Source organism: Peromyscus maniculatus, chromosome 3, assembly GCF_049852395.1.
Source record: "Peromyscus maniculatus bairdii isolate BWxNUB_F1_BW_parent chromosome 3, HU_Pman_BW_mat_3.1, whole genome shotgun sequence".
In the NCBI taxonomy this organism is placed as follows: Eukaryota; Metazoa; Chordata; class Mammalia; order Rodentia; family Cricetidae; genus Peromyscus; species Peromyscus maniculatus.
In genome coordinates, this window is record NC_134854.1 from 167,981,564 (window position 1) to 167,999,874 (window position 18,311).

At 45.1% G+C, this 18,311-nt stretch overlaps 1 protein-coding gene across 7 annotated transcripts in view; it reads left to right on the forward strand.

The window, feature by feature from the left end:
* Ccdc91 (coiled-coil domain containing 91) overlaps window positions 1-18,311 on the forward strand; it is a 177,217-nt gene that overhangs the window by 37,983 nt on the left and 120,923 nt on the right. For 4 of the 7 annotated variants that reach the window (XM_006986659.4, XM_042274374.2, XM_016005181.3 and 1 more), the window contains exons 2-3: window positions 156-199; window positions 2,727-2,805. In XM_006986659.4, the coding sequence (XP_006986721.1) occupies window positions 170-199; window positions 2,727-2,805 (109 nt within the window). In that variant the 5' untranslated portion in view covers window positions 156-169. Of the gene's footprint in view, window positions 1-155; window positions 200-2,726; window positions 2,806-13,537; window positions 13,559-17,404; window positions 17,567-18,311 lie in introns of those variants that run through there. The other 3 variants (XM_016005183.3, XM_042274372.2, XM_016005184.3) reach the window with 3 other exon arrangements.

An 18,311-nucleotide genomic window follows, 5' to 3' on the forward strand; every position in this document is an offset into this window, starting at 1 on the left:
TGTTTTTTTAAGTGATAAAAATGCACACGTACAGTCTAAGAAGGCCTTCCATCATCCAAATGAAACAGCTTTAGTTTACAACTCAGGGTCCATATTCCTTTAGTCCCAGCGGTGCTTTGGTGCAGGTGACTCATCTCTGTTGTCCTGTGTTTCAGGTGCTGCCTAAAGAATGGAGGATGACGACTTTGGTGGCTTTGAGGTACGTATCCTCTGTTTTTTAACTTTGGGCAACAGCAAACTATTACAAAAATGTGTTTACTTTCATTGTTTTCTTGATCTATTCTTTGTGTGGGTGCTGCATGTTCTCAAGTGTCCAGAGCCCAGAGAACGAACACTTATGTGTCTTATTTGGTCCTGTTCACTTTTTTATTTTGGACAGGGTCTTTCACTGGCCTGGAACTTGTCAAGTAGGCTATACTGTCTGGCTAGCAAGTCTCAGGGATCGGCTTACCGAGCACTGGGATTACAAATGCATGCCACCATGCCCAGATTTTTTAAAAATGGGTCCTGAGGAAGAAATTCTGGTTCTGTATTTGCAAAGCAAACAGTTTACCAACTGAGCTCTTACCTCTCCCCTCACGGTCCATTCTGAACCTTTTTTTTTGATGTAACTCTGAGACAGAGATTGAAATCAAGGAGAGTTAAGAGGTATCATCCACCAGACACTGAGGTGTTGCTGAAGCGCTGATCTTGCCATAGGGATGGTTTAAATCGGGGTAATTAATGAGGCTGGTGGAGCATCAGGAAGAACTCAGACTGTCAGAGGAAGATAGGGACACGTCTGTCAGAATGGGAGTCGGAGCCTGTCACAGCCCTGTTCACATCTGTAATGAGTGGATTTCCTGTGTGAGACACACAGATGTCCAGTGTTGCTGATCATGCTGTGCTGTTATGTGGCTCTCTCAGGTTTTGGTGGAACATTTGTAAGTAAGTGTTGTTAGCTGAAAATGTAGTGTCTTTTCCTTGGTCCTTTTCAGTGTGTGTTCATTTTATTGGAATATTTTATAACCCAGTTATTTTTACAGAACCAGTGTAGTCTTGCAGGAAAATCTCTGGATTAAGAGTCAAATGCAGGGCTCAAGTCTTGGAACCATCCATTGCGCACGCTCAGAGGGTCTCTCTCTCTCTCTCTCTCTCTCTCTCTCTCTCTCTCTCTCTCTCTCTCGTCTGTCTCTTTCTTTTAGTTGTTCGCCTAGTTTGGATTTGGTAAAAAGAGAACTATAAAAGTTAGGGAGTGTAATTAATGTTAGTAAGAGAAGTGGGGCATTATTCAAGAAAGAATGATGTGGTTCTTTTTAGCAGCAGGTCATTTCCATCCATCTCTCATAGCTGCCAGTGTAGACACACATGTTCTCCATGTGCAGGCAAGTACTACAGACAAACATGTTCTCCATGTGCAGGCAAGTACTACAGACACACATGTTCTCCATGTGCAGGCAAGAACTACAGACACACGTGTTCTCCATGTGCAGGCAAGTACTACAGACACACATGTTCTCCATGTGCAGGCAAGTACTACGGACACACATGTTCTCCATGTTCAGGCAAGTACTACAGACACACATGTTCTCCAAGTACAGGCTGTCAGTGTGGACATACATGCATCATTCCATGTCTCATCCCAAACTGCCTTTCAAAAAGCTCATTTGAGTGTTTCATACTTTTGTTTAATGGGTTGTGTTTTTGAATCTTATTCATGTTAAATGGAACATTTAAAAATTTGTTAAAATTCATTGATATTGAGGACAAGATGTGTTTCATACTATCCTGTGGCTTGCCTTGGTGCTTGGAAGCTATTATTTAAGGGCCCCATCCAAGCGTATTCTTGTGTCTAAAGCATAATGGATCCACAGAAAGGCCACAGTTGGTTGTTGCGTTCACAGGTGACTCCTGAATTCAGTCCTCTCAACACTAGAGGCAGCGTTAGCTGACATGGTTTCATTGTATTCGCCTGGTGTTCTTGCTTCTCAGCCCTGCTCTGGAAGAGTGGAAGGACTTTCCTGTGTTCAGTACTGTGTGCTCACTGTCACAGCCAGTGGACAGCGCGGCCTTGTCTGCTCTCTGCAGACTGCGTCCTTTGCCGCCTGGGCTGCCTGGCAAGTCAGTGCAGAATAGAAGTCCAAATTATGAAACCATGACTCTGACTTCAATAATAATCTTGCTTTAATGGTTATCTGAGAGACAGAACACTTTGTGCTCTCTCTGTAAACCTTGTCTTAAGTAGCTGCCCCCAAGCAGGAGAGCCCAGTCATCAAAAATGCTGCCTTTTGTAATTCTTCAGTGGTTAGTGCTCAGGAGACCAGAGTAGATGTTCAAGAAGACACACTCACCTGCTCTTTCAGAGTCTCTAAGTCTTATGCTAATTTAAATGGTCTTTTTAAATAAAAGATTTGCTCAGTCTGTTTTTAAGGAAATTTTTACATGGGTGGATAAATGTGGTGAGTTAGAATAGTTGATGTAAAGTTCACAAGTGAAAACATGATGAAAGATACATGAAATGAACATTTCATTGGCATCAGGTTGGTGGGATATGGAAGAAAAACTTTACCTGGGAACTGGGGCCTGGGCACTGTAGGTGGGGCCAGTGCAGGGGTGGAGCAGAGAGGTGTTCAGAGAGAGTGAGTGAGTGGCGTGTCGCAGGAGTGTCCCTGTGGGGCCGAGTGTGACTCCTGATTAAAAAGTACAGCTCTTCAGGTTTTTTCAGATGGTCTTGCCTTGTCTTACAGGCCGCAGAGACCTTTGATGGCGAACACAGTGGAAACCAAGCAATGTCCCCTGCTGTCCCCTGGGCCACCTTTCCTGCAGGTACTACCTCCTGAGGATTCTTTTTCTTGCATTTAAAGATTTTTTGCTGCTTTTAAAACCTATTTCTCATTTTTTTTCTCTTTTTCTGATCTGAAAATGTAGTGTCCTAGATATATCCTGAATCCAAATTTTCTTTCAAAGTATGAATCGCATTGTACATTCAATGCTAGCTTGGAGGCTGGTTGTAAAAGGAGATTAGGAACACTGAATGAACCTTAAGTACAACATACATTGTTCAAATTTATCTTGGTTTAGGAAGGTGTTGAGAAGCTTCCTGGGTCGTCTGTGCATGGCAGACTCCATTTTACATCTTAATTTATGATGTCCATTACTATTCAAATATAGTAGTTTCTTTATAGTAAAACTATTCAAAAGTATTACAAATTAACAATAACAGTTGGCCCATACATGTTTTCAAAAAGTGCTCCATATCCTACCCATCTTGAAATGCACATAAAATCCACTCTGAGACCCCACTTCACTTCAGAATGCTTATGATGTAGGAAACAGTGGTGGGGATGCTGGAGGGGACAGAGGAAAGAGGAACTCTAGCTACTGCTCTCGGGAACACAAACTAGTGCAGACACTCCTGAAGTCAGTTTGAAGGTTTCTCAGAAAGTAACAATGGAACCACCACATTCCCCAGCTCTGCCACTCCTGGGTATAATAAGCCTTAAGGGCTCAGTGCCTCACTGCAGAGACCCGCACATCCATATTCCATGCTGCTCTTCTCACAAGAATAAGGAGAAGACATTGAGTAATGACGTGAAGACGTTGTAAGAGGCTGTGGCTTTGTGTCTTAGTTTGGATGCTCACAGTGAGGGAATGGAAGTGGAAGGAGACGCCAAATTCTGTGAGGTGAGGAAGAGAAGCTCCTTCCATGCCTGGATGTGAGAGGTAGTCTCCAAGAAGCTCTTGTCCCTGGTGTCAGAGGCTGTAGGTAGGCTGATGAGCCAGCAACTTCTCTCATCCCTCTTCTCTCTCTTCCCCTCACTTCCCTGGAAAAAAACTCAGATCTGAAGATGGTGTTCTTCTGATTTCCTTATTGGTTTGCAGAAATGACATTAGCAGGCCTGGCTAAAGGCTGACCTTGAAGCTGTGGTTTCTGCTTCTCTTTTATACATCTGCTGATGCTGCATGCAGGTAGATGCAGGCTACAGGATTTATCCACTTTCGTGGAGGTCATTTCCAGGAATGGGACGTGAGTGGGTTACTAGGCATGACAGTCCCTTCTACACCATACCTGTCTTTCATCTATTTAGAAAAAATGTTTTCATGGATATATCTGAGAAAATAACGTAAACATTTGGTTTAAGTTTTAAGTATTTTGGGGAAGATGAAAAGGTTAGTTTTCAGGGTTAAGATAAGACTTTTGTTAAGTAGTGAGTATAAGAGGTTTGTTTTCCTAGTGAGTGTACAGCTTCAAGACAGGGCTAGATGACAGTTTTTAAACCCCACTGGGGATAATTAATGTCTCTCTTTAAATGTCTATTTATAGCCTGCAGTTCTTTGGGGGTTCCAGTACCTTACGCTGTGTCACTGACAGGCAGTACTGACGGTGGATGGATGAGTGGCAGGATCCGCTCCACACTGCCCTGCACACACCCTCTGCTCCCATCCTCTTCATCATGTGCAGTCTCTGACCATCTTAGTTACTTCTCTTGTGATCAGGTAGCTGATAAGAAACAACCTAAGGGAGGAGGGCTTATTTTGGTCCATGATTTGAGGGGATCCAGTCTGTCATGGTGACAAGAGTGTGAGGCAGCTGTCATGGTGCACCCGTAGGCAGGAAGTGGAGAACAGTGGATGCTGGTGTCCAGCTCATTTTCTCTGTCCTCAGTCTTCACCCAGCCCATGAGGTGCTGCCATTCTGTCCTGCCCTGCCCTATACACAGGGTGAGTTTTCCCTCCTTGGTTGGACCTTTCTGGAAACTTTCTCACCCAGAAGTGTACCTCCTCAGTGAAGACTGTCACGTAACCTGAAATGCACAGTGACACCCATGTTATGGAATTGGAGAATGTAATGGAAGATGGTGAGCATGAAACCATGGCCCCCTTCTCACTGCAGCCCACAGCGTTGAAGTGATTACTTCGTTCTAGTGAGAGCTGGCCGAGGAGAAGAGCTGCCTGCCTTGAGGCCGTTTTCTAGTTGTGCTGTGATCAGCACCTGAAGCTCTGTCATGTGTCGTTTTGTTCCATTTGCTTGGTGCTTGATGTCTCCTAATTCGTATTTAAAATCATGATGAAGTTGGCCGTCTTGGTTATTTTAATGTATAGGTTATACTGTATCTTGTATAGCTGAAACTTCATACTATTAAATACCAGTGACTTCCCCTCCCCCTTCCCTTCACTCCTGGCAGCAACTGGCTTGCTTTGTCTCTGAGTTTGGATCCTCGGGTGTATGCGTGGTGATTTCACAGGCTGCAGTTCCGTGACTGGCTTAGAGCACGTTTCATTCATGTTGCATCATCTGCCCCAGTTTCCTGCTCTGTTAATCCTAATACTCCATTTCTCATTCATTCATTATAGACACTTGGGTTCCTTTAACCTCTGGCTATTTTGCATAGTGACACTGTGAGGATGGTTGTTACGTGATCTTTAACTATAGTCTTGTGTATGACTCATCGTTATATGCCCGTTTTAGTCTTTTTATGGCAGAAAGTTGGTTTGAATCCTTTGGAAGTACAACCGCTAAGGAAGGTAGTGATACGTGAGCCAGTGCTCTGTGACTCTTGGTGACTGGTGAGTAGATTTACCTGCAGTTATCTCTCTTGGTTATTTTCAATCCAAGGCGAATAAGTAAATAGTCTGAGTGATAAGATGTAAGAGCAGAAAACTAAACTTTGCTTCAAAAATATATCAACCTTGGAAACCTTCAGTACTTGCTAAGAGCTGGGTGTTTCTGTGTCTGAGTCAAATGTTGTGATGACTTCCATGGATGTATGGAAGTCATGTGTGGAAGATGTACGACCTGGAAGTGATGCTCCAGTCACAAGGCCTGTGACCTGGCTCAGGGAGTAACACACCTGACTCCTGATACCTCAGTTCCGCCTCTGGAGCCCGGGGCAGAAATAGTCCCCCGACTTCCAGGGGTGCAGTGGCAGGCACTCTGCCTGCATGCACATCGCACATGGTGGCTCTTGTTTTTAAAGAGGCCATGGATGCTTGGAAGCACAGAGCAGTTACTGTGCTGATCTTTTCTTCTATCTCCTGGCTTCTCCTGTATGACAGAAATAGTACATGTTTGGTCACGTTTTAATTTACTGCAGGTCCAGGAGCAATAACGGTTGCGTCGTCTCTGTGTTTCATTGGCCATTTATTTTTCTAACACGTTTTCTGAAGGAAAACCATTTCAGGATTTGTGTGGTTGATAATTCAACAGCATTCAGCATGGTTGCTCATAAGAGTATAAGAAAGCAACAATTTTTTTTTACTAAGAAATCTTATTTATGAAATTGCAAAATAATTATTTTTTTAATGTCTATAAAAGGAGGACTGTTCTCCTTTCATTTCCCTGAAATTAATGACTGTCTGCTGATAGAATGAGCATGTAAATACTTGTGCATGTGAATATGAAAGCTTATGTATATATGGAGACCCTGGGGATGTGGGCTGTGGAGTCTGCCTTGACTGCTCTGTGTGGTGATGTCTTCTCCGCACCTGCTTTACCCTTCCACACTTGTTGTGCTCCCCTCTCCCCTCTGCCCCTCCCCTCCCCTGGACCCCTCCCCTCTGTTACTGTGACAGAAAGAAGGAGTCATCTGTACTTGACTTGCTCAGTTCTTAGTACTCCGTTGTCTTGGTTTGGCATCTGTATGCATTTTTTTTTTAAAATTTCTTTATTGTGCCTCTTTTCATAGCAGACCCAGAGTTTTAGAATTCCTGGAATTTATTAGGTTGTTTCTGTGTTCACCATTGATTCATTCCTTTGCCACAGATTCAGAAGGCTCTTGAAGTGTCAGGCTCACAGCTCTGTGCGTTGTGGACTTCATTTTCACTGACTGACTGTGGAAGCTGTTGCCTGGGAGGACAGAATGTTTCCCCCGATGCGTTTTTCGTGTTGGCAGACCTTCTACCCCTAATCTTAGTTAGCTTCAAGTCTTTGATAGTAGTTGCCTACAGTGAATACTAGGTCGGGACGTGTTATGAAGCCATTTCGTACAATGTGGGTGGCACAGTTTTAAGAGGCAAAAGATTGTTCGGTTTTTGCTTTCGACCGTCAAATGTAAGTTGTGTAGAAGGCGAGGTGGGAGGCACAAACCTTGAATACTGTCCTTTCCAATAATGCTTCTGAGTTCCTTGCAGCTCTGCACAGACCACATTAGAATTCAGTGACCATCAAAGGGAAAAACAAGTGGTCCAGATAGATACTTTAATCCAAATTAGCTCCTTCAAAACAGCTTATAAAGAGGGCAGACTAAACTGTCTGTCACAAGCCGGCCCTGCAGAAGGAATAATGGGAATTGGACCAGCAGATGCAGAAGCAAGTGACTTAGATGTGGTTCCTTCGCATCTGGAGCTATTTGCATACAAAGCCAACAGGAAAGTTCAAACATTCCTCTCAAGACCTTGGCAGAGGGGAACCTGGAAGACAGATGCCTTTTTGATTTCATGGTTCTGTCTTTCCGTTCTCCACTCTCCTGGCCGGAAAGCCTAGGACAGCAAATCGGTCGTTTTACTAATCCTCGCTCCTCTCTTCACTGGCCCTGCTCTTCCAGGGGATCCGTGTTATGCATCTCGAGGGCTCAAGACCCGAGTCTACACATTTTTTTTTTTTGTATATTTTTTATGAGCGGTTTGCATGTTTGTGCGTGGTAGTAAAAAGCACTAGATTCTTTGGTCTGATCTGCATCTGTGGTAGGTTTGGAAAGTGACCCGGTACTTGTTCACATACCTGTGTCTTACAGGCAGCGTAACCGGCCTGGCAAACGGCATTTAAAGAGACTCTGTGTCTCAGTCTGACTAAGAGACCAGTGAAGTAATGGGCCTCCCAAAATGAAAATTTCCCAGAAAGTTGGTGCTGAGAGAAGGAAAAGAGGGGGCACTTGTTCCCTGAAAGGAGATTTCACACAGTTCTAACCCCTTGTCAGACCACCTGACAAACAGACTGGAGCCACGCCTTGACCAAGACTGCTGAGATGTCATCCCTCGTCCCGTTTCCCTCTTCCCCACATGGCTGTCTGAAGTAAAGTTCCTTTCTGGTCTCCTTTAATTTGACTCTTTTAATTGACGTATTGAGGATGTGTGACTGGACCTGACTTGGGGGTCTGGTTTTAACCCCCACATTGGATAACAGTAGTGTGAGTAACATTTAAAACTTCCTCTACTTCCTGCTTACTATCCATTTAGACATTTTGTTAGCTCATACACTGGGTTTTCTTTCCTTTTTAGTTTATTTTATATAGGTATGGGTTGATTGCCTACATATAGGTCCATGTACTATATGTGTTCAAGGAGGGGGCATTAGAAGAGAAGCCAGGGCAGGAGCTTGAGGTGGAACTGAAGCAGAGACCATGGAGGAAAGCTGCTTACTGATTGGTTCCCTGGTCTTGTTCTCCACTCTTATGCAGTCTAGGATTGGCACCGCCCACAGTAGGCTGGGCCCTCCCACATCGATCAACAATGAAGAAAATGCCCCACAGACATGCTCAGAAGCAAATCCAACAGGGAATCCCCAGGCAAGGTTCCCTCTTCCCAAGTGTGTCAGATTAACAACTGAGGCTTACAAAGGCAGTGGCCCTCCAGCTGTCCATGGCATCTTTGAAGTTCTGTTAGCCAATGTGTAAACTGAAATGCCAGGTGATCTTTAAGGATACTTCCTGATTTTGAGTCCTGAACTTATTATTTTTTTCTGATTCCAGCTCTGTGATTTACAAAGCTTCCTCTAGATGAACCAGGGTGCCTGATTTTAACTGCATGGGCCAAGTGATGTGACACTAATGCCAATTACATTCTTCCCAAGCAGATACACACTAAAAACACAAGTGGGAGAGGCTAATACTTAGGAGAAAGCAATCCTGTTTTATGTATTTGAATTTTCACATCTGGTCTAAAGTTGCTGTCATGGATTCTAAAGACCAGGGCCGGCCATTGCAGTAGACAGAACCAGCTCCTTCCTCTCTTCCTCCTTTTCTTTGTTTCCCACATCCTGGTGTTGACCTCTTACAAGCCTCGCTATAGATAGATAGAAACAGTAAGTTTTCTGTAGTTGGAATTCTTAAGGAGCAGGTGGAGAAGAGAGGGAACTGTGAGGCCGTCTGGCAGAGGGGTCAGGGCCTGTGATGGCTATTCTTAGTTGTCAGCTTGACTACATCTGGAATAAACTACGGTTCAGAAATAGGCACACCTCTGAGATAACTTTTGCTTGGTGTGAAGTAGGTGGCTCCACTTCTAGTGGGACCTTTGAGATAGGAAAACACTCGCCTTTAATCCAGATCTCGAGGCACGATAAAGACACATCTTTAATCTGGGCCACACCTTCTGCTGTGTATAAGGACATGGGAGGAGGGAGCGTCGACTCTTTCCTGCTTGCTCCAGCCTTGCTGGCGAGTCCATTCCTTCACTGGCAGTAAGTCTGCTTCTTTGGGATTCCAGTGTCTACTGAAAACCAGTTGAGACATCAGCCTTTAGACTGAACACTGCTGGCTTCTTAGACTTTCTGTTCACTGCCAGCCATTGTTTGATCTCCGAGACCTCAGCCTGTAAGTCATTCGAATAAATCCCCGAGAAAGAGAGATTCATTCTTAGGTTCTGCTGCTCTGGAGAACCCTGACTGACACAGGGCCCACCCCTCCGTTGTCCTGTGTGCATGTCATCTTTGCTAATGCGGGCTTGAGTCAACTCTCACTTTGTGCTACAAAGTTGAGTTTTAGGCTCGTCTGTGTTCCCCTCTGAGGTCTGTGATCCCAGAGTCTCAGAGCTTCCTGTCTGCTCTTCTTATTTCTGGCCCTTCCACTGAGAGCTGGCCTTATTCTGTGAGGTTCTGGAATCCCGTAAAGCATCCCTGTCTCCTCAGTGTGGTTATCTGCCCCGCATCTCCCGTCCCCCTTGCGTGACCGCATCTCACCCGTCAGCTGTCACCCTTTGCTCTTCTCTACTTTCGCTCCCTGCCTGAGCCAAGCCACCGCCACGCTGTTTCCGGGGACTGTGATCACTTCTTCTAGCACCCGCTCTGGTGTCCAGCGAGAACCCCGTGGGCTGGACTTAGTCATCAGGGTGTCTGTTGTTTGTGAAATTTTACTTTAAAGTTTTTTTCCTCTCATTTGTGTAGTTTCCAGAATATTAAAGTGTAAGACATCTACTTAGCTATGATTTTGGTGATTATGATTTGACCTATTTTTATGATATTCCTCTGAGTGTTTTAGTAACCTCTGCAGTGTATTAAAGTCTTGCACCTATAATTACCATGTTCTTCTGAATAAATCATGTGAACTATGCAGTTACAAAATTTCACTTGATCTAAGTATTGCTATTAGGTCTAGTGGAAGCCGTTTGATCTCACTTTTGACTTCTGTATTAATTTACTTGATACTCTTGCCTTGCAGCTAATAAATATTAAGTTTTTTTCTTATTAAAGCATGGCTGATGTGAAGAGGTAATCATTTCACGTAACTTCTGAAGTAGGGCTTGATGGTACAGGCCTGTAATCTCAGCTACACCAGAAGGCAAAGTAGGAGCATCATGAGTTCAAGGCCAATCTGAACAACTTAGTGAGACCCTGTCTCAAAATAAAGAGTGGAGGGAGGGCTTGGCATGTAGCCCAGTGCTGGGTGCTGGGCAAGCGTATGTGAGGAGCTCAGTTCAGTTCCTAACCTGAAAGATCCCTTCTTTAGATTAACATGGAAAATATTTTAATCTTTCTTTCCTCTCTCTCTTGCCTCTTCCTCTTCTCTGTCTCTCTCTCTCTCTCTCTCTCTCTCTCTCTCTCTCTCTCTCTCTCTCTGAATTTAATGAAGGCTAGTTTTATTGTATACAACTTCAGGTAGATTGTGTTGGCTAGTTGGACCATGCAAAGTAATTTTAGGTTAAATAACATAGATATTGCCTAATATACTAAGAAAATAAGCAGGGATATATGTGTGTAGAGATACTTGTTTGAACTGTGGAGAAATAGTGAAAATTTTACCTAAACTTAGTTCTACAGAAGTGTTTTCTGCAGATGGTTTGAAGTTTCAGTCATTTTGTGCCTGAACAGTAGTAAAAAGTTGTTATGGAGTGTGGCATGCATGTCGTAGTGTTCACACATATCACACAAACACCTGTTAGTGTCATGCACATACCCACATCAACACACACACACACACACACACACACACACACACACACTTAAATTTTTATAAGTGATTCTGTCAGTGTGGAGAAAATGCCACTTGAGTTTGAGTGCGCGCAGGCTGGTGAGAACACGGATCGCCATCACCTGTCATCACCCAGCAGTGCCTGTTAGCAAGGACTCAGCAGACTCAGTCAGTAGTCGCTTTTCTTTTCTAACAATCTCTTAAAACTAAGCACAAAATGCCATTTGTTTTCATTTGAAGGAAGTTGTTAAATTGTTAGTTCATTTATTGAATAAACATTCAATGAATTCACCAGGTATTCAGGTCCCTAAAGGATCAGTCATCAAGAATTTTAAGCCCTTTGCCTTCTGATCTAAGCAGAGTGTTTGCCTTCGTGTGGTGTGTTGATGATGCTCACAGGTTTTATTTCTCCTGATCTTTTTAGATTCCTGCTGGTTCTTTTCCAATGTGAAGCAAGGGCCCCACATTTAATTGTAGGTTGTATTAAGCACAGAAGTAGAGCAGGGAACAAAGAGCAGTTCTGTCTGCCTTATGGGTGTGTATGCTAGAGAAATGGGCCCAGATTAAGTGGTCACAAAAGTTCTGCTGGGTTAAGTACTGCTGGGCTGTATAACCAGTGGTACTTTGGAGGCAGCTACAAGGATCAGGGAAGCCTGTCAGAAGGGGGAAGAGAGTGTGGCGGCACTGCCTTAGACTGAGGAATAATTGTCATCAGATGCAGAGCCCATCAGTTCAGGGTGAGTAGGGTGAGGTTCTGTTGCTGTGGAGGCAGGGCTCAGAAGACCTGTCCTGAGAAGAAGCCTGATAGCTTCCATTCACCATTTTCTGTCCTCCCCTAATTTGAGTAAAATTGTCCATTGAGTTACTTACATTTTTGCTTTCTCTTTTCATCTGTCACTGTCCCCCAAGCCCCTCCTGTCCTCTGCCCCCCCATCCTCTGCCCCCCTCCCGTCCTCTGCCCCCTCCTGTCCTCTGCCCCCTCCTGTCCTCTGCCCCCCCATCCTCTGCCCCCTCCTGTCCTCTGCCCCCCTCCTGTCCTCTGCCCCCTCCTGTCCTCTGCCCCCCTCCTGTCCTCTGCCCCCATCCTCTGCCCCCCTCCTGTCCTCTGACCCCCTCCTGTCCTCTGCCCCCCCATCCTCTGCCCCCTCCTGTCCTCTGCCCCCTCCTGTCCTCTGCCCCCTCCTGTCCTCTGCCCCCATCCTCTGCCCCCCCATCCTCTGCCCCCTCCTGTCCTCTGCCCCCATCCTCTGCCCCCCCATCCTCTGCCCCCCTCCTGTCCTCTGCCCCCTCCTGTCCTCTGCCCCCCCATCCTCTGCCCCCCTCCTGTCCTCTGCCCCCTCCATCCTCTGCCCCCCCATCCTCTGCCCCCTCCCATCCTCTGCCCCCCTCCTGTCCTCTGCCCCCCCATCCTCTGCCCCCCCCCGTCCTCTGCCCCCTCCTGTCCTCTGCCCCCCTCCTGTCCTCTGCCCCCCCATCCTCTGCCCCCCCCGTCCTCTGCCCCCTCCTGTCCTCTGCCCCCCTCCCGTCCTCTGCCCCCTCCTGTCCTCTGCCCCCTCCTGTCCTCTGCCCCCTCCTGTCCTCTGCCCCCTCCTGTCCTCTGCCCCCCCATCCTCTGCCCCCCCCCGTCCTCTGCCCCCTCCTGTCCTCTGCCCCCTCCTGTCCTCTGCCCCCCTCCTGTCCTCTGCCCCCCCATCCTCTGCCCCCCATCCTCTGCCCCCCTCCTGTCCTCTGCCCCCCCGTCCTCTGCCCCCCTCCTGTCCTCTGCCCCCCCGTCCTCTGCCCCCCTCCTGTCCTCTGCCCCCCACCCCTGCTCTCCCCCACTGCCCTTGCGTCCCACACTGTCCACTTTTGATGGAGTGTCTGAGAGCGTCCTCCTCTCTGACTCCCCTGACGGTGATGCTGCTGCAGAACAGGGTCTCACTTCCTTGTTCCCAGCTCATGTCCATCTTGAGGTCTGTGGATGAAGGAAATATGTGGCTGGGTCCCACTCTTTTCTTCTGCACACACAAGGGTCTGGAAATCAAGTTGAAGTCTACAGAATTTGACAAAATTTGCTTCTCTCTCTTGGTTAATTCCTTTGCTTAGTTTTTTTGCTTGACTATTTTCATCTATGTTCAGTTTGACTTAGTTGCTTTCTTTGAGTATTTTAGCTGGGTACCTAGCCTTCTGTTCACTGGAAAGAGAAATTTTAAAATCCACAAAAAGAAGAATAAAATAAAGTAAAATAAAACCCTTCTATCAGTCTGCTGTTGCCCGACTCTGTTAATTTTGTTGAAAGTGAAGAAATGTTGCTGTGGAAAACAAAGTGAGAATTTTGCTAATCAGAGTCTGGGTGTGAGTCTCTTGCCAAGCCATTGTGTGTCAGAGTGCAGGTCACAGCTGGGGAACGTCCCCTGGACTCCATAGAAACCATATGAGCGAATGATTCTAGAACTCTATATCCTCAAACCCTGCAGACTGTAAGTTCACATCTCTTAGTTGTGTTTAAGAACTTCTCATCTTTGTGAAACTAAGTAACAGAGATCCTCTGTTCAAAGCGATTGCATCATGTGCATTTACTGTCCTGCTCTAGTAAGGAGGACACTGTGGTGTGAATCCCTTGGGAACATAGCTCCTGTCTTCTGTAGTGAGGGCGGCACTGTGGTGTGAATCACTTGTGGTGAACACATTTCCTGTCTTCTGTAGTGAGGGCGGCACTGTGGTGTGAATCACTTGTGAACACAGTTATCTTCTGTAGTGAGGGTGGCACTGTGGTGTGAATCACTTGTGGTGAACACAGTTCCTGTCTTCTGTAGTGAGGGCGGCACTGTGGTGTACCATCTCTGGGCAGGTGGCTTTAGGCTGAGCAGGTCAGGGGAGCAGTCAGTAAGCAGCTTTCCTCCACATGTCCGCGTCAGGCCTGCCTGAGGCACTTGTCTTGAGGTCCTGCTTTGGCATCATTTGTGGACTGTGACCTGTAAGCCTGCAGATAGATCCTCCCTCCCCAGACTGCTTTGGTTATGGGATTTATCACAATGACAGAGAAGAGACTGGACAGTCATCTGCAGTACGGGTAGTTCACTTTCTGCCTTTTGCAGTCGATCGTAGGGTTCAGTCCCCCTATTTCTGGCTAACTATTTGCATGTAAACACACACACACACACACATATATACACGTGTGTGTGTGTGAATATATATATATATATATAATTTATATTATATATATTATGTTGAGTGTGTGAAATGATAACAAAGTTCAGAAGTCCCTAAAGCTGATGCTGAGAGGAGAGACTCAAGCATTCACCTTCTGTCTTCCCAAAGAATTCCCACCTGTCTGCCCACAGAGTCCATTAGCTTCTGTTTCTTCCTCCTGCTAGAGTCTTGGCCCCTTAACAACTCTAACGTTTGTCTTCTGTTATTTTTCTCATCTCAGTTGCTTAGTCTATAATTTGAAAATCTTTCAGAGTTTTTTTGTCAGTTTTAAGTTCTCTACAAATTAAGAATATTGGGCTTTATTTGTGGGGCATTTGCATATATCTTTTTCTAGATTGGCAATTGCTGCACTTTAAAGGTAATAAACAATTTTTGATAAGCAAAAAAGTTTTTGTATATTCTGTAATCATTCTGTTTTTTCTTTTAATAACTGGGCATTAGGACATTTTTCTTGTACATTACTTGATGACCTCAGCCCTGTTTTAGTTTAATTTTTATGTGATCTTGTTTTTTAAAATACTTTACTCTTTGATCTTTTAAAGATTTTATTTAGTTTTTCCTTTGTGTTTATGTGTGCATGCACACATGTGTGCAAGTGCCTCCATATGCCAGAAGAGGGCATTGCATTCTCTGGAGCTGGAGATGGTTATGAGCCACATTATGGGTGCTGGGAATTGAAGTTGGGTCCTCTGGAAGATCAGCAAGCGCTCTTTACTGCTGAGTTGTCTCTCAGGCCCTAAATCTTTGATTTTATGAGGAGTTTGATCTGTGTCTTATCTCTTTCCAAAAGGCTGAAAATTCCATCTTTATGACCTCAGTGACTTAATACGCCATATCTCTTCTGTGCTTGTTTCCCCCAGATGAGTCACTTTCGGGGTGTTCTGATCTGCTTTACAGCATCTTCAATGACCCAAGTTTTGCTACATTTCACTGTAACTTCATACAGGAGTTTTCCATGAGGCTGGCAGCACACTAGGGTGCTGATTTCAGTGAAGAAGAGAGAGACTGTCATCCCAGTGGCTACTTCTTCATGTGGCCTGTGTTGTCCATTTATTTTGCCCCATTGAAAAGCCTGTTGATACTTCACAAGGAGCACAGGAAGCCTATAACATAACCAAGGAAGGATGGCAGCTGGATGGTGCTGAGGTCTTTATCATTCCAGGGCTTCCTTTGTCTTGGCCTAAAGCTTTCCTCTTGTATCTTTTGTAACTATTTTCCTCACATTGCTCACTAAATTTATGAAGTTTTTTATCTTGTTGTACTAAAAAACAGTAGTTCCTTTTGTTATTGTTCTCATGGGGTATACAGCCTTTTGACGTTGGAACAGGATGTTGTCATGTAGTTAAAAAATACATACATGCATATTGCATATATTTTCATATTTATATATGCAAAAAACTCTCAGCGTTTAAGTAAGTTCATGGTTTGTGTTGGGCTACATATTGCCTGTAGGCCACTTTTGAACACTCCTGGTATTTTTTTAAACCACTTTTTCATATAAATGCCACTGATGCATTTTTTGAGTTTTTCTTGCTACTTTATGGAATAAATACTTTATGGTCTGAGATCCAGGGTAGGAACCAAGTGTGTGTGGTCATTCAGGTGACTGTGTGTGTGTGTGTGTGTGTGTGTGTGTGTGGTCATTCAGGTGACTGTGTGTGTGTGTGTGTGTGTGTGTGTATGTGTGGTCATTCAGGTGACTCTGTGTGTGTGTGTGTGTGTGTGTGTGTGTGTGTATGTGTGGTCATTCAGGTGACTGTGTGTGTGTGTGTGTGTGTGTGTGTGTGTGTGTGTGTGTGTGTGTGTATGTGTGGTCATTCAGGTGACTCTGTGTGTGTGTGTGTATGTGTGTGGTCATTCAGGTGACTCTGTATATGTGTGTGTGTATGGTCATTCAGGTGACTCTGTGTGTGTGTGTGTGTGTGTGTGTGTGTGTGTGTGTGTGTGTCGGTCAGAGGAGAGCTTGGAGGAGTTTGTTCTCGCCTCTCCCTGTGTCTGTGCTGGGGATGAATTCGGGTGCCCGTCTTGGCGTGGTCAGATGTGTTCCTCGGCGCCACCCTGCACCCCCTTCACTGCCTTTGCGGGTTTGGTTTGACTGATGCATTCCTATTAATGAGGTTTTCTCTCATTTTTATTTCAGAGTGTTGGGATTATGTAGGTTTGGCTCTTGGGGAGAAAAGCCTTGTGATGTCATTGGAGCTTCATGCTTGTCTCTGGGGTCATTGCCTGATGGCTTAACTTCCCCCAGAAATAGGTGTATTCCTGGAGACCTGCTTTAACTTTGCAGTCAACTTTGAGAACTCTGTTTCTTTAAGCACTTGCCATTTTGATAAAAATTTAAAATTATTTAGAAGTCTAAAGATAAAATAAGGGAAATTTTCTGTTTTAAAGCTGTGATTGTTGCCATTTAATTGTATGTATTTGTATTTTACCCATTTATTGGACTAGCTGCTATATTTTTAGCTCTGCTTTTGAACCCAGAATTTTAAAAATTAGACCAATTATTTTATGAATCTTTTAAATTCCTGTATTATCCTTTTCAGTTCTCTTTTCCTATTCTACTTTTTCTTCTCCATTTCTTTAGTTTGATCTGTAAAGAATTAGTTTTTTTTTAAGTTTCTAGAATATATATATGTATGTATACACATCTATATCAATTACTGCTTTCTGTACATTGCAGATTTTGGTAAGTAATGTTTTTAAGGCCATTTATTTCTTAGATATTCAATAATATTCTTAATTGAAAGTAGGTCATTAGAATTGTGATTAGGTGGATAACGGGGCAGGTGGGATGACCCTGGGAACGCTGGTCTTCGGGTGTGGAAAGAAGACCCCATCCTGGTGTCCACTTGCCGCTGTGTTTCCTCGCTCACCCAGGGCCCCTGCTGATTGGGTGCTGTGTCTCTGTCAGCTTACTTAAGCATCCACGTGTAAGTTTGAGGTTCATGTCATTTCCCACTTTTGTAAGAGGAAACCGTGACTGAAGGGTTTGTGTAATTTGTCTAACGTGCCTGGTGTTCACATTGGAAGCCAGGTTGGACTTCCTAGGTTGGCTTGTGTTTGAGCAGTGGTACTGTGATGTCATAGAGGCACTGGACAGTGTGGCCGAACTGTAGGCGCTAGCAGCGCAGTGTGACTGGATGAGGTAACACTGGCTTGGCAGATCCAGTGTTGAAGTTAATGGAGAGTGAAACATGAGGCTGATCTGGGCTGTGTGAAGTGACAGCTGACTAATATGCCTGTGGGACATCTAAATGGATCCTTGTGGTAATCAGGTGAGTGACTGGCGTGAGAGGGCCAGGGAGCACTTGATTCTCGAGATGGGAATTTGGTTTTCATTGCTTTGTGGGTCGTAGAAGGTTTAATAATGGCCTTGAAGGTGGTAGAAGGAAGTGGAAGTGTGTGTATCAAAGTCCAGAGAGTGGAATGCGTGTTCATCAGAGGACCAGCAGCACCTTACGTAACAGCTGCAGGAGACTGGCCTGGGTGGGAGTGAGGAAGGTGGAGATGGGCTGCAATCTGCCGAGGAAGTGTGGTTATGAAGCGGAAGGTAGGGTGGTGGTGCCTGTCTGAGAGCCAGGCCCGCCTCTCTCCTCCTCATTTTTCTTCTGTAACCTCTTCTTGCCTATTGCTTTTTTCCCACTTTCTTCCTTCCCATCCTTCACCCTTTCTACCTATTGTCCCCTCTCTTTTCTTTCTTTTCATGTGACACACTTGGATATTCAGTGTTTGAAGAATTTCCCTTAGGACCACATGACATCTTGTCTTCAGTCATGACTGTAGATGTGAACGACAGGGATGGGGCGATACTCCAGCATTAGGGCTGTCTTGGTCAGGGTTTCTGGTGCTGTGATAAAACACCATGACCAAAAGCAACTGGAGGGGGCAAGGGTTTATTTCAGCTCGCAAATCCTCACCACAGTCCACCACTGAGGGAAGTCGGGGCAGGAACCTGGAGGCAGGAGATGATGCAGAGGCCATGGAGGGGGGCTGTTTGCTGGATCATTTTTCATGGCTCAC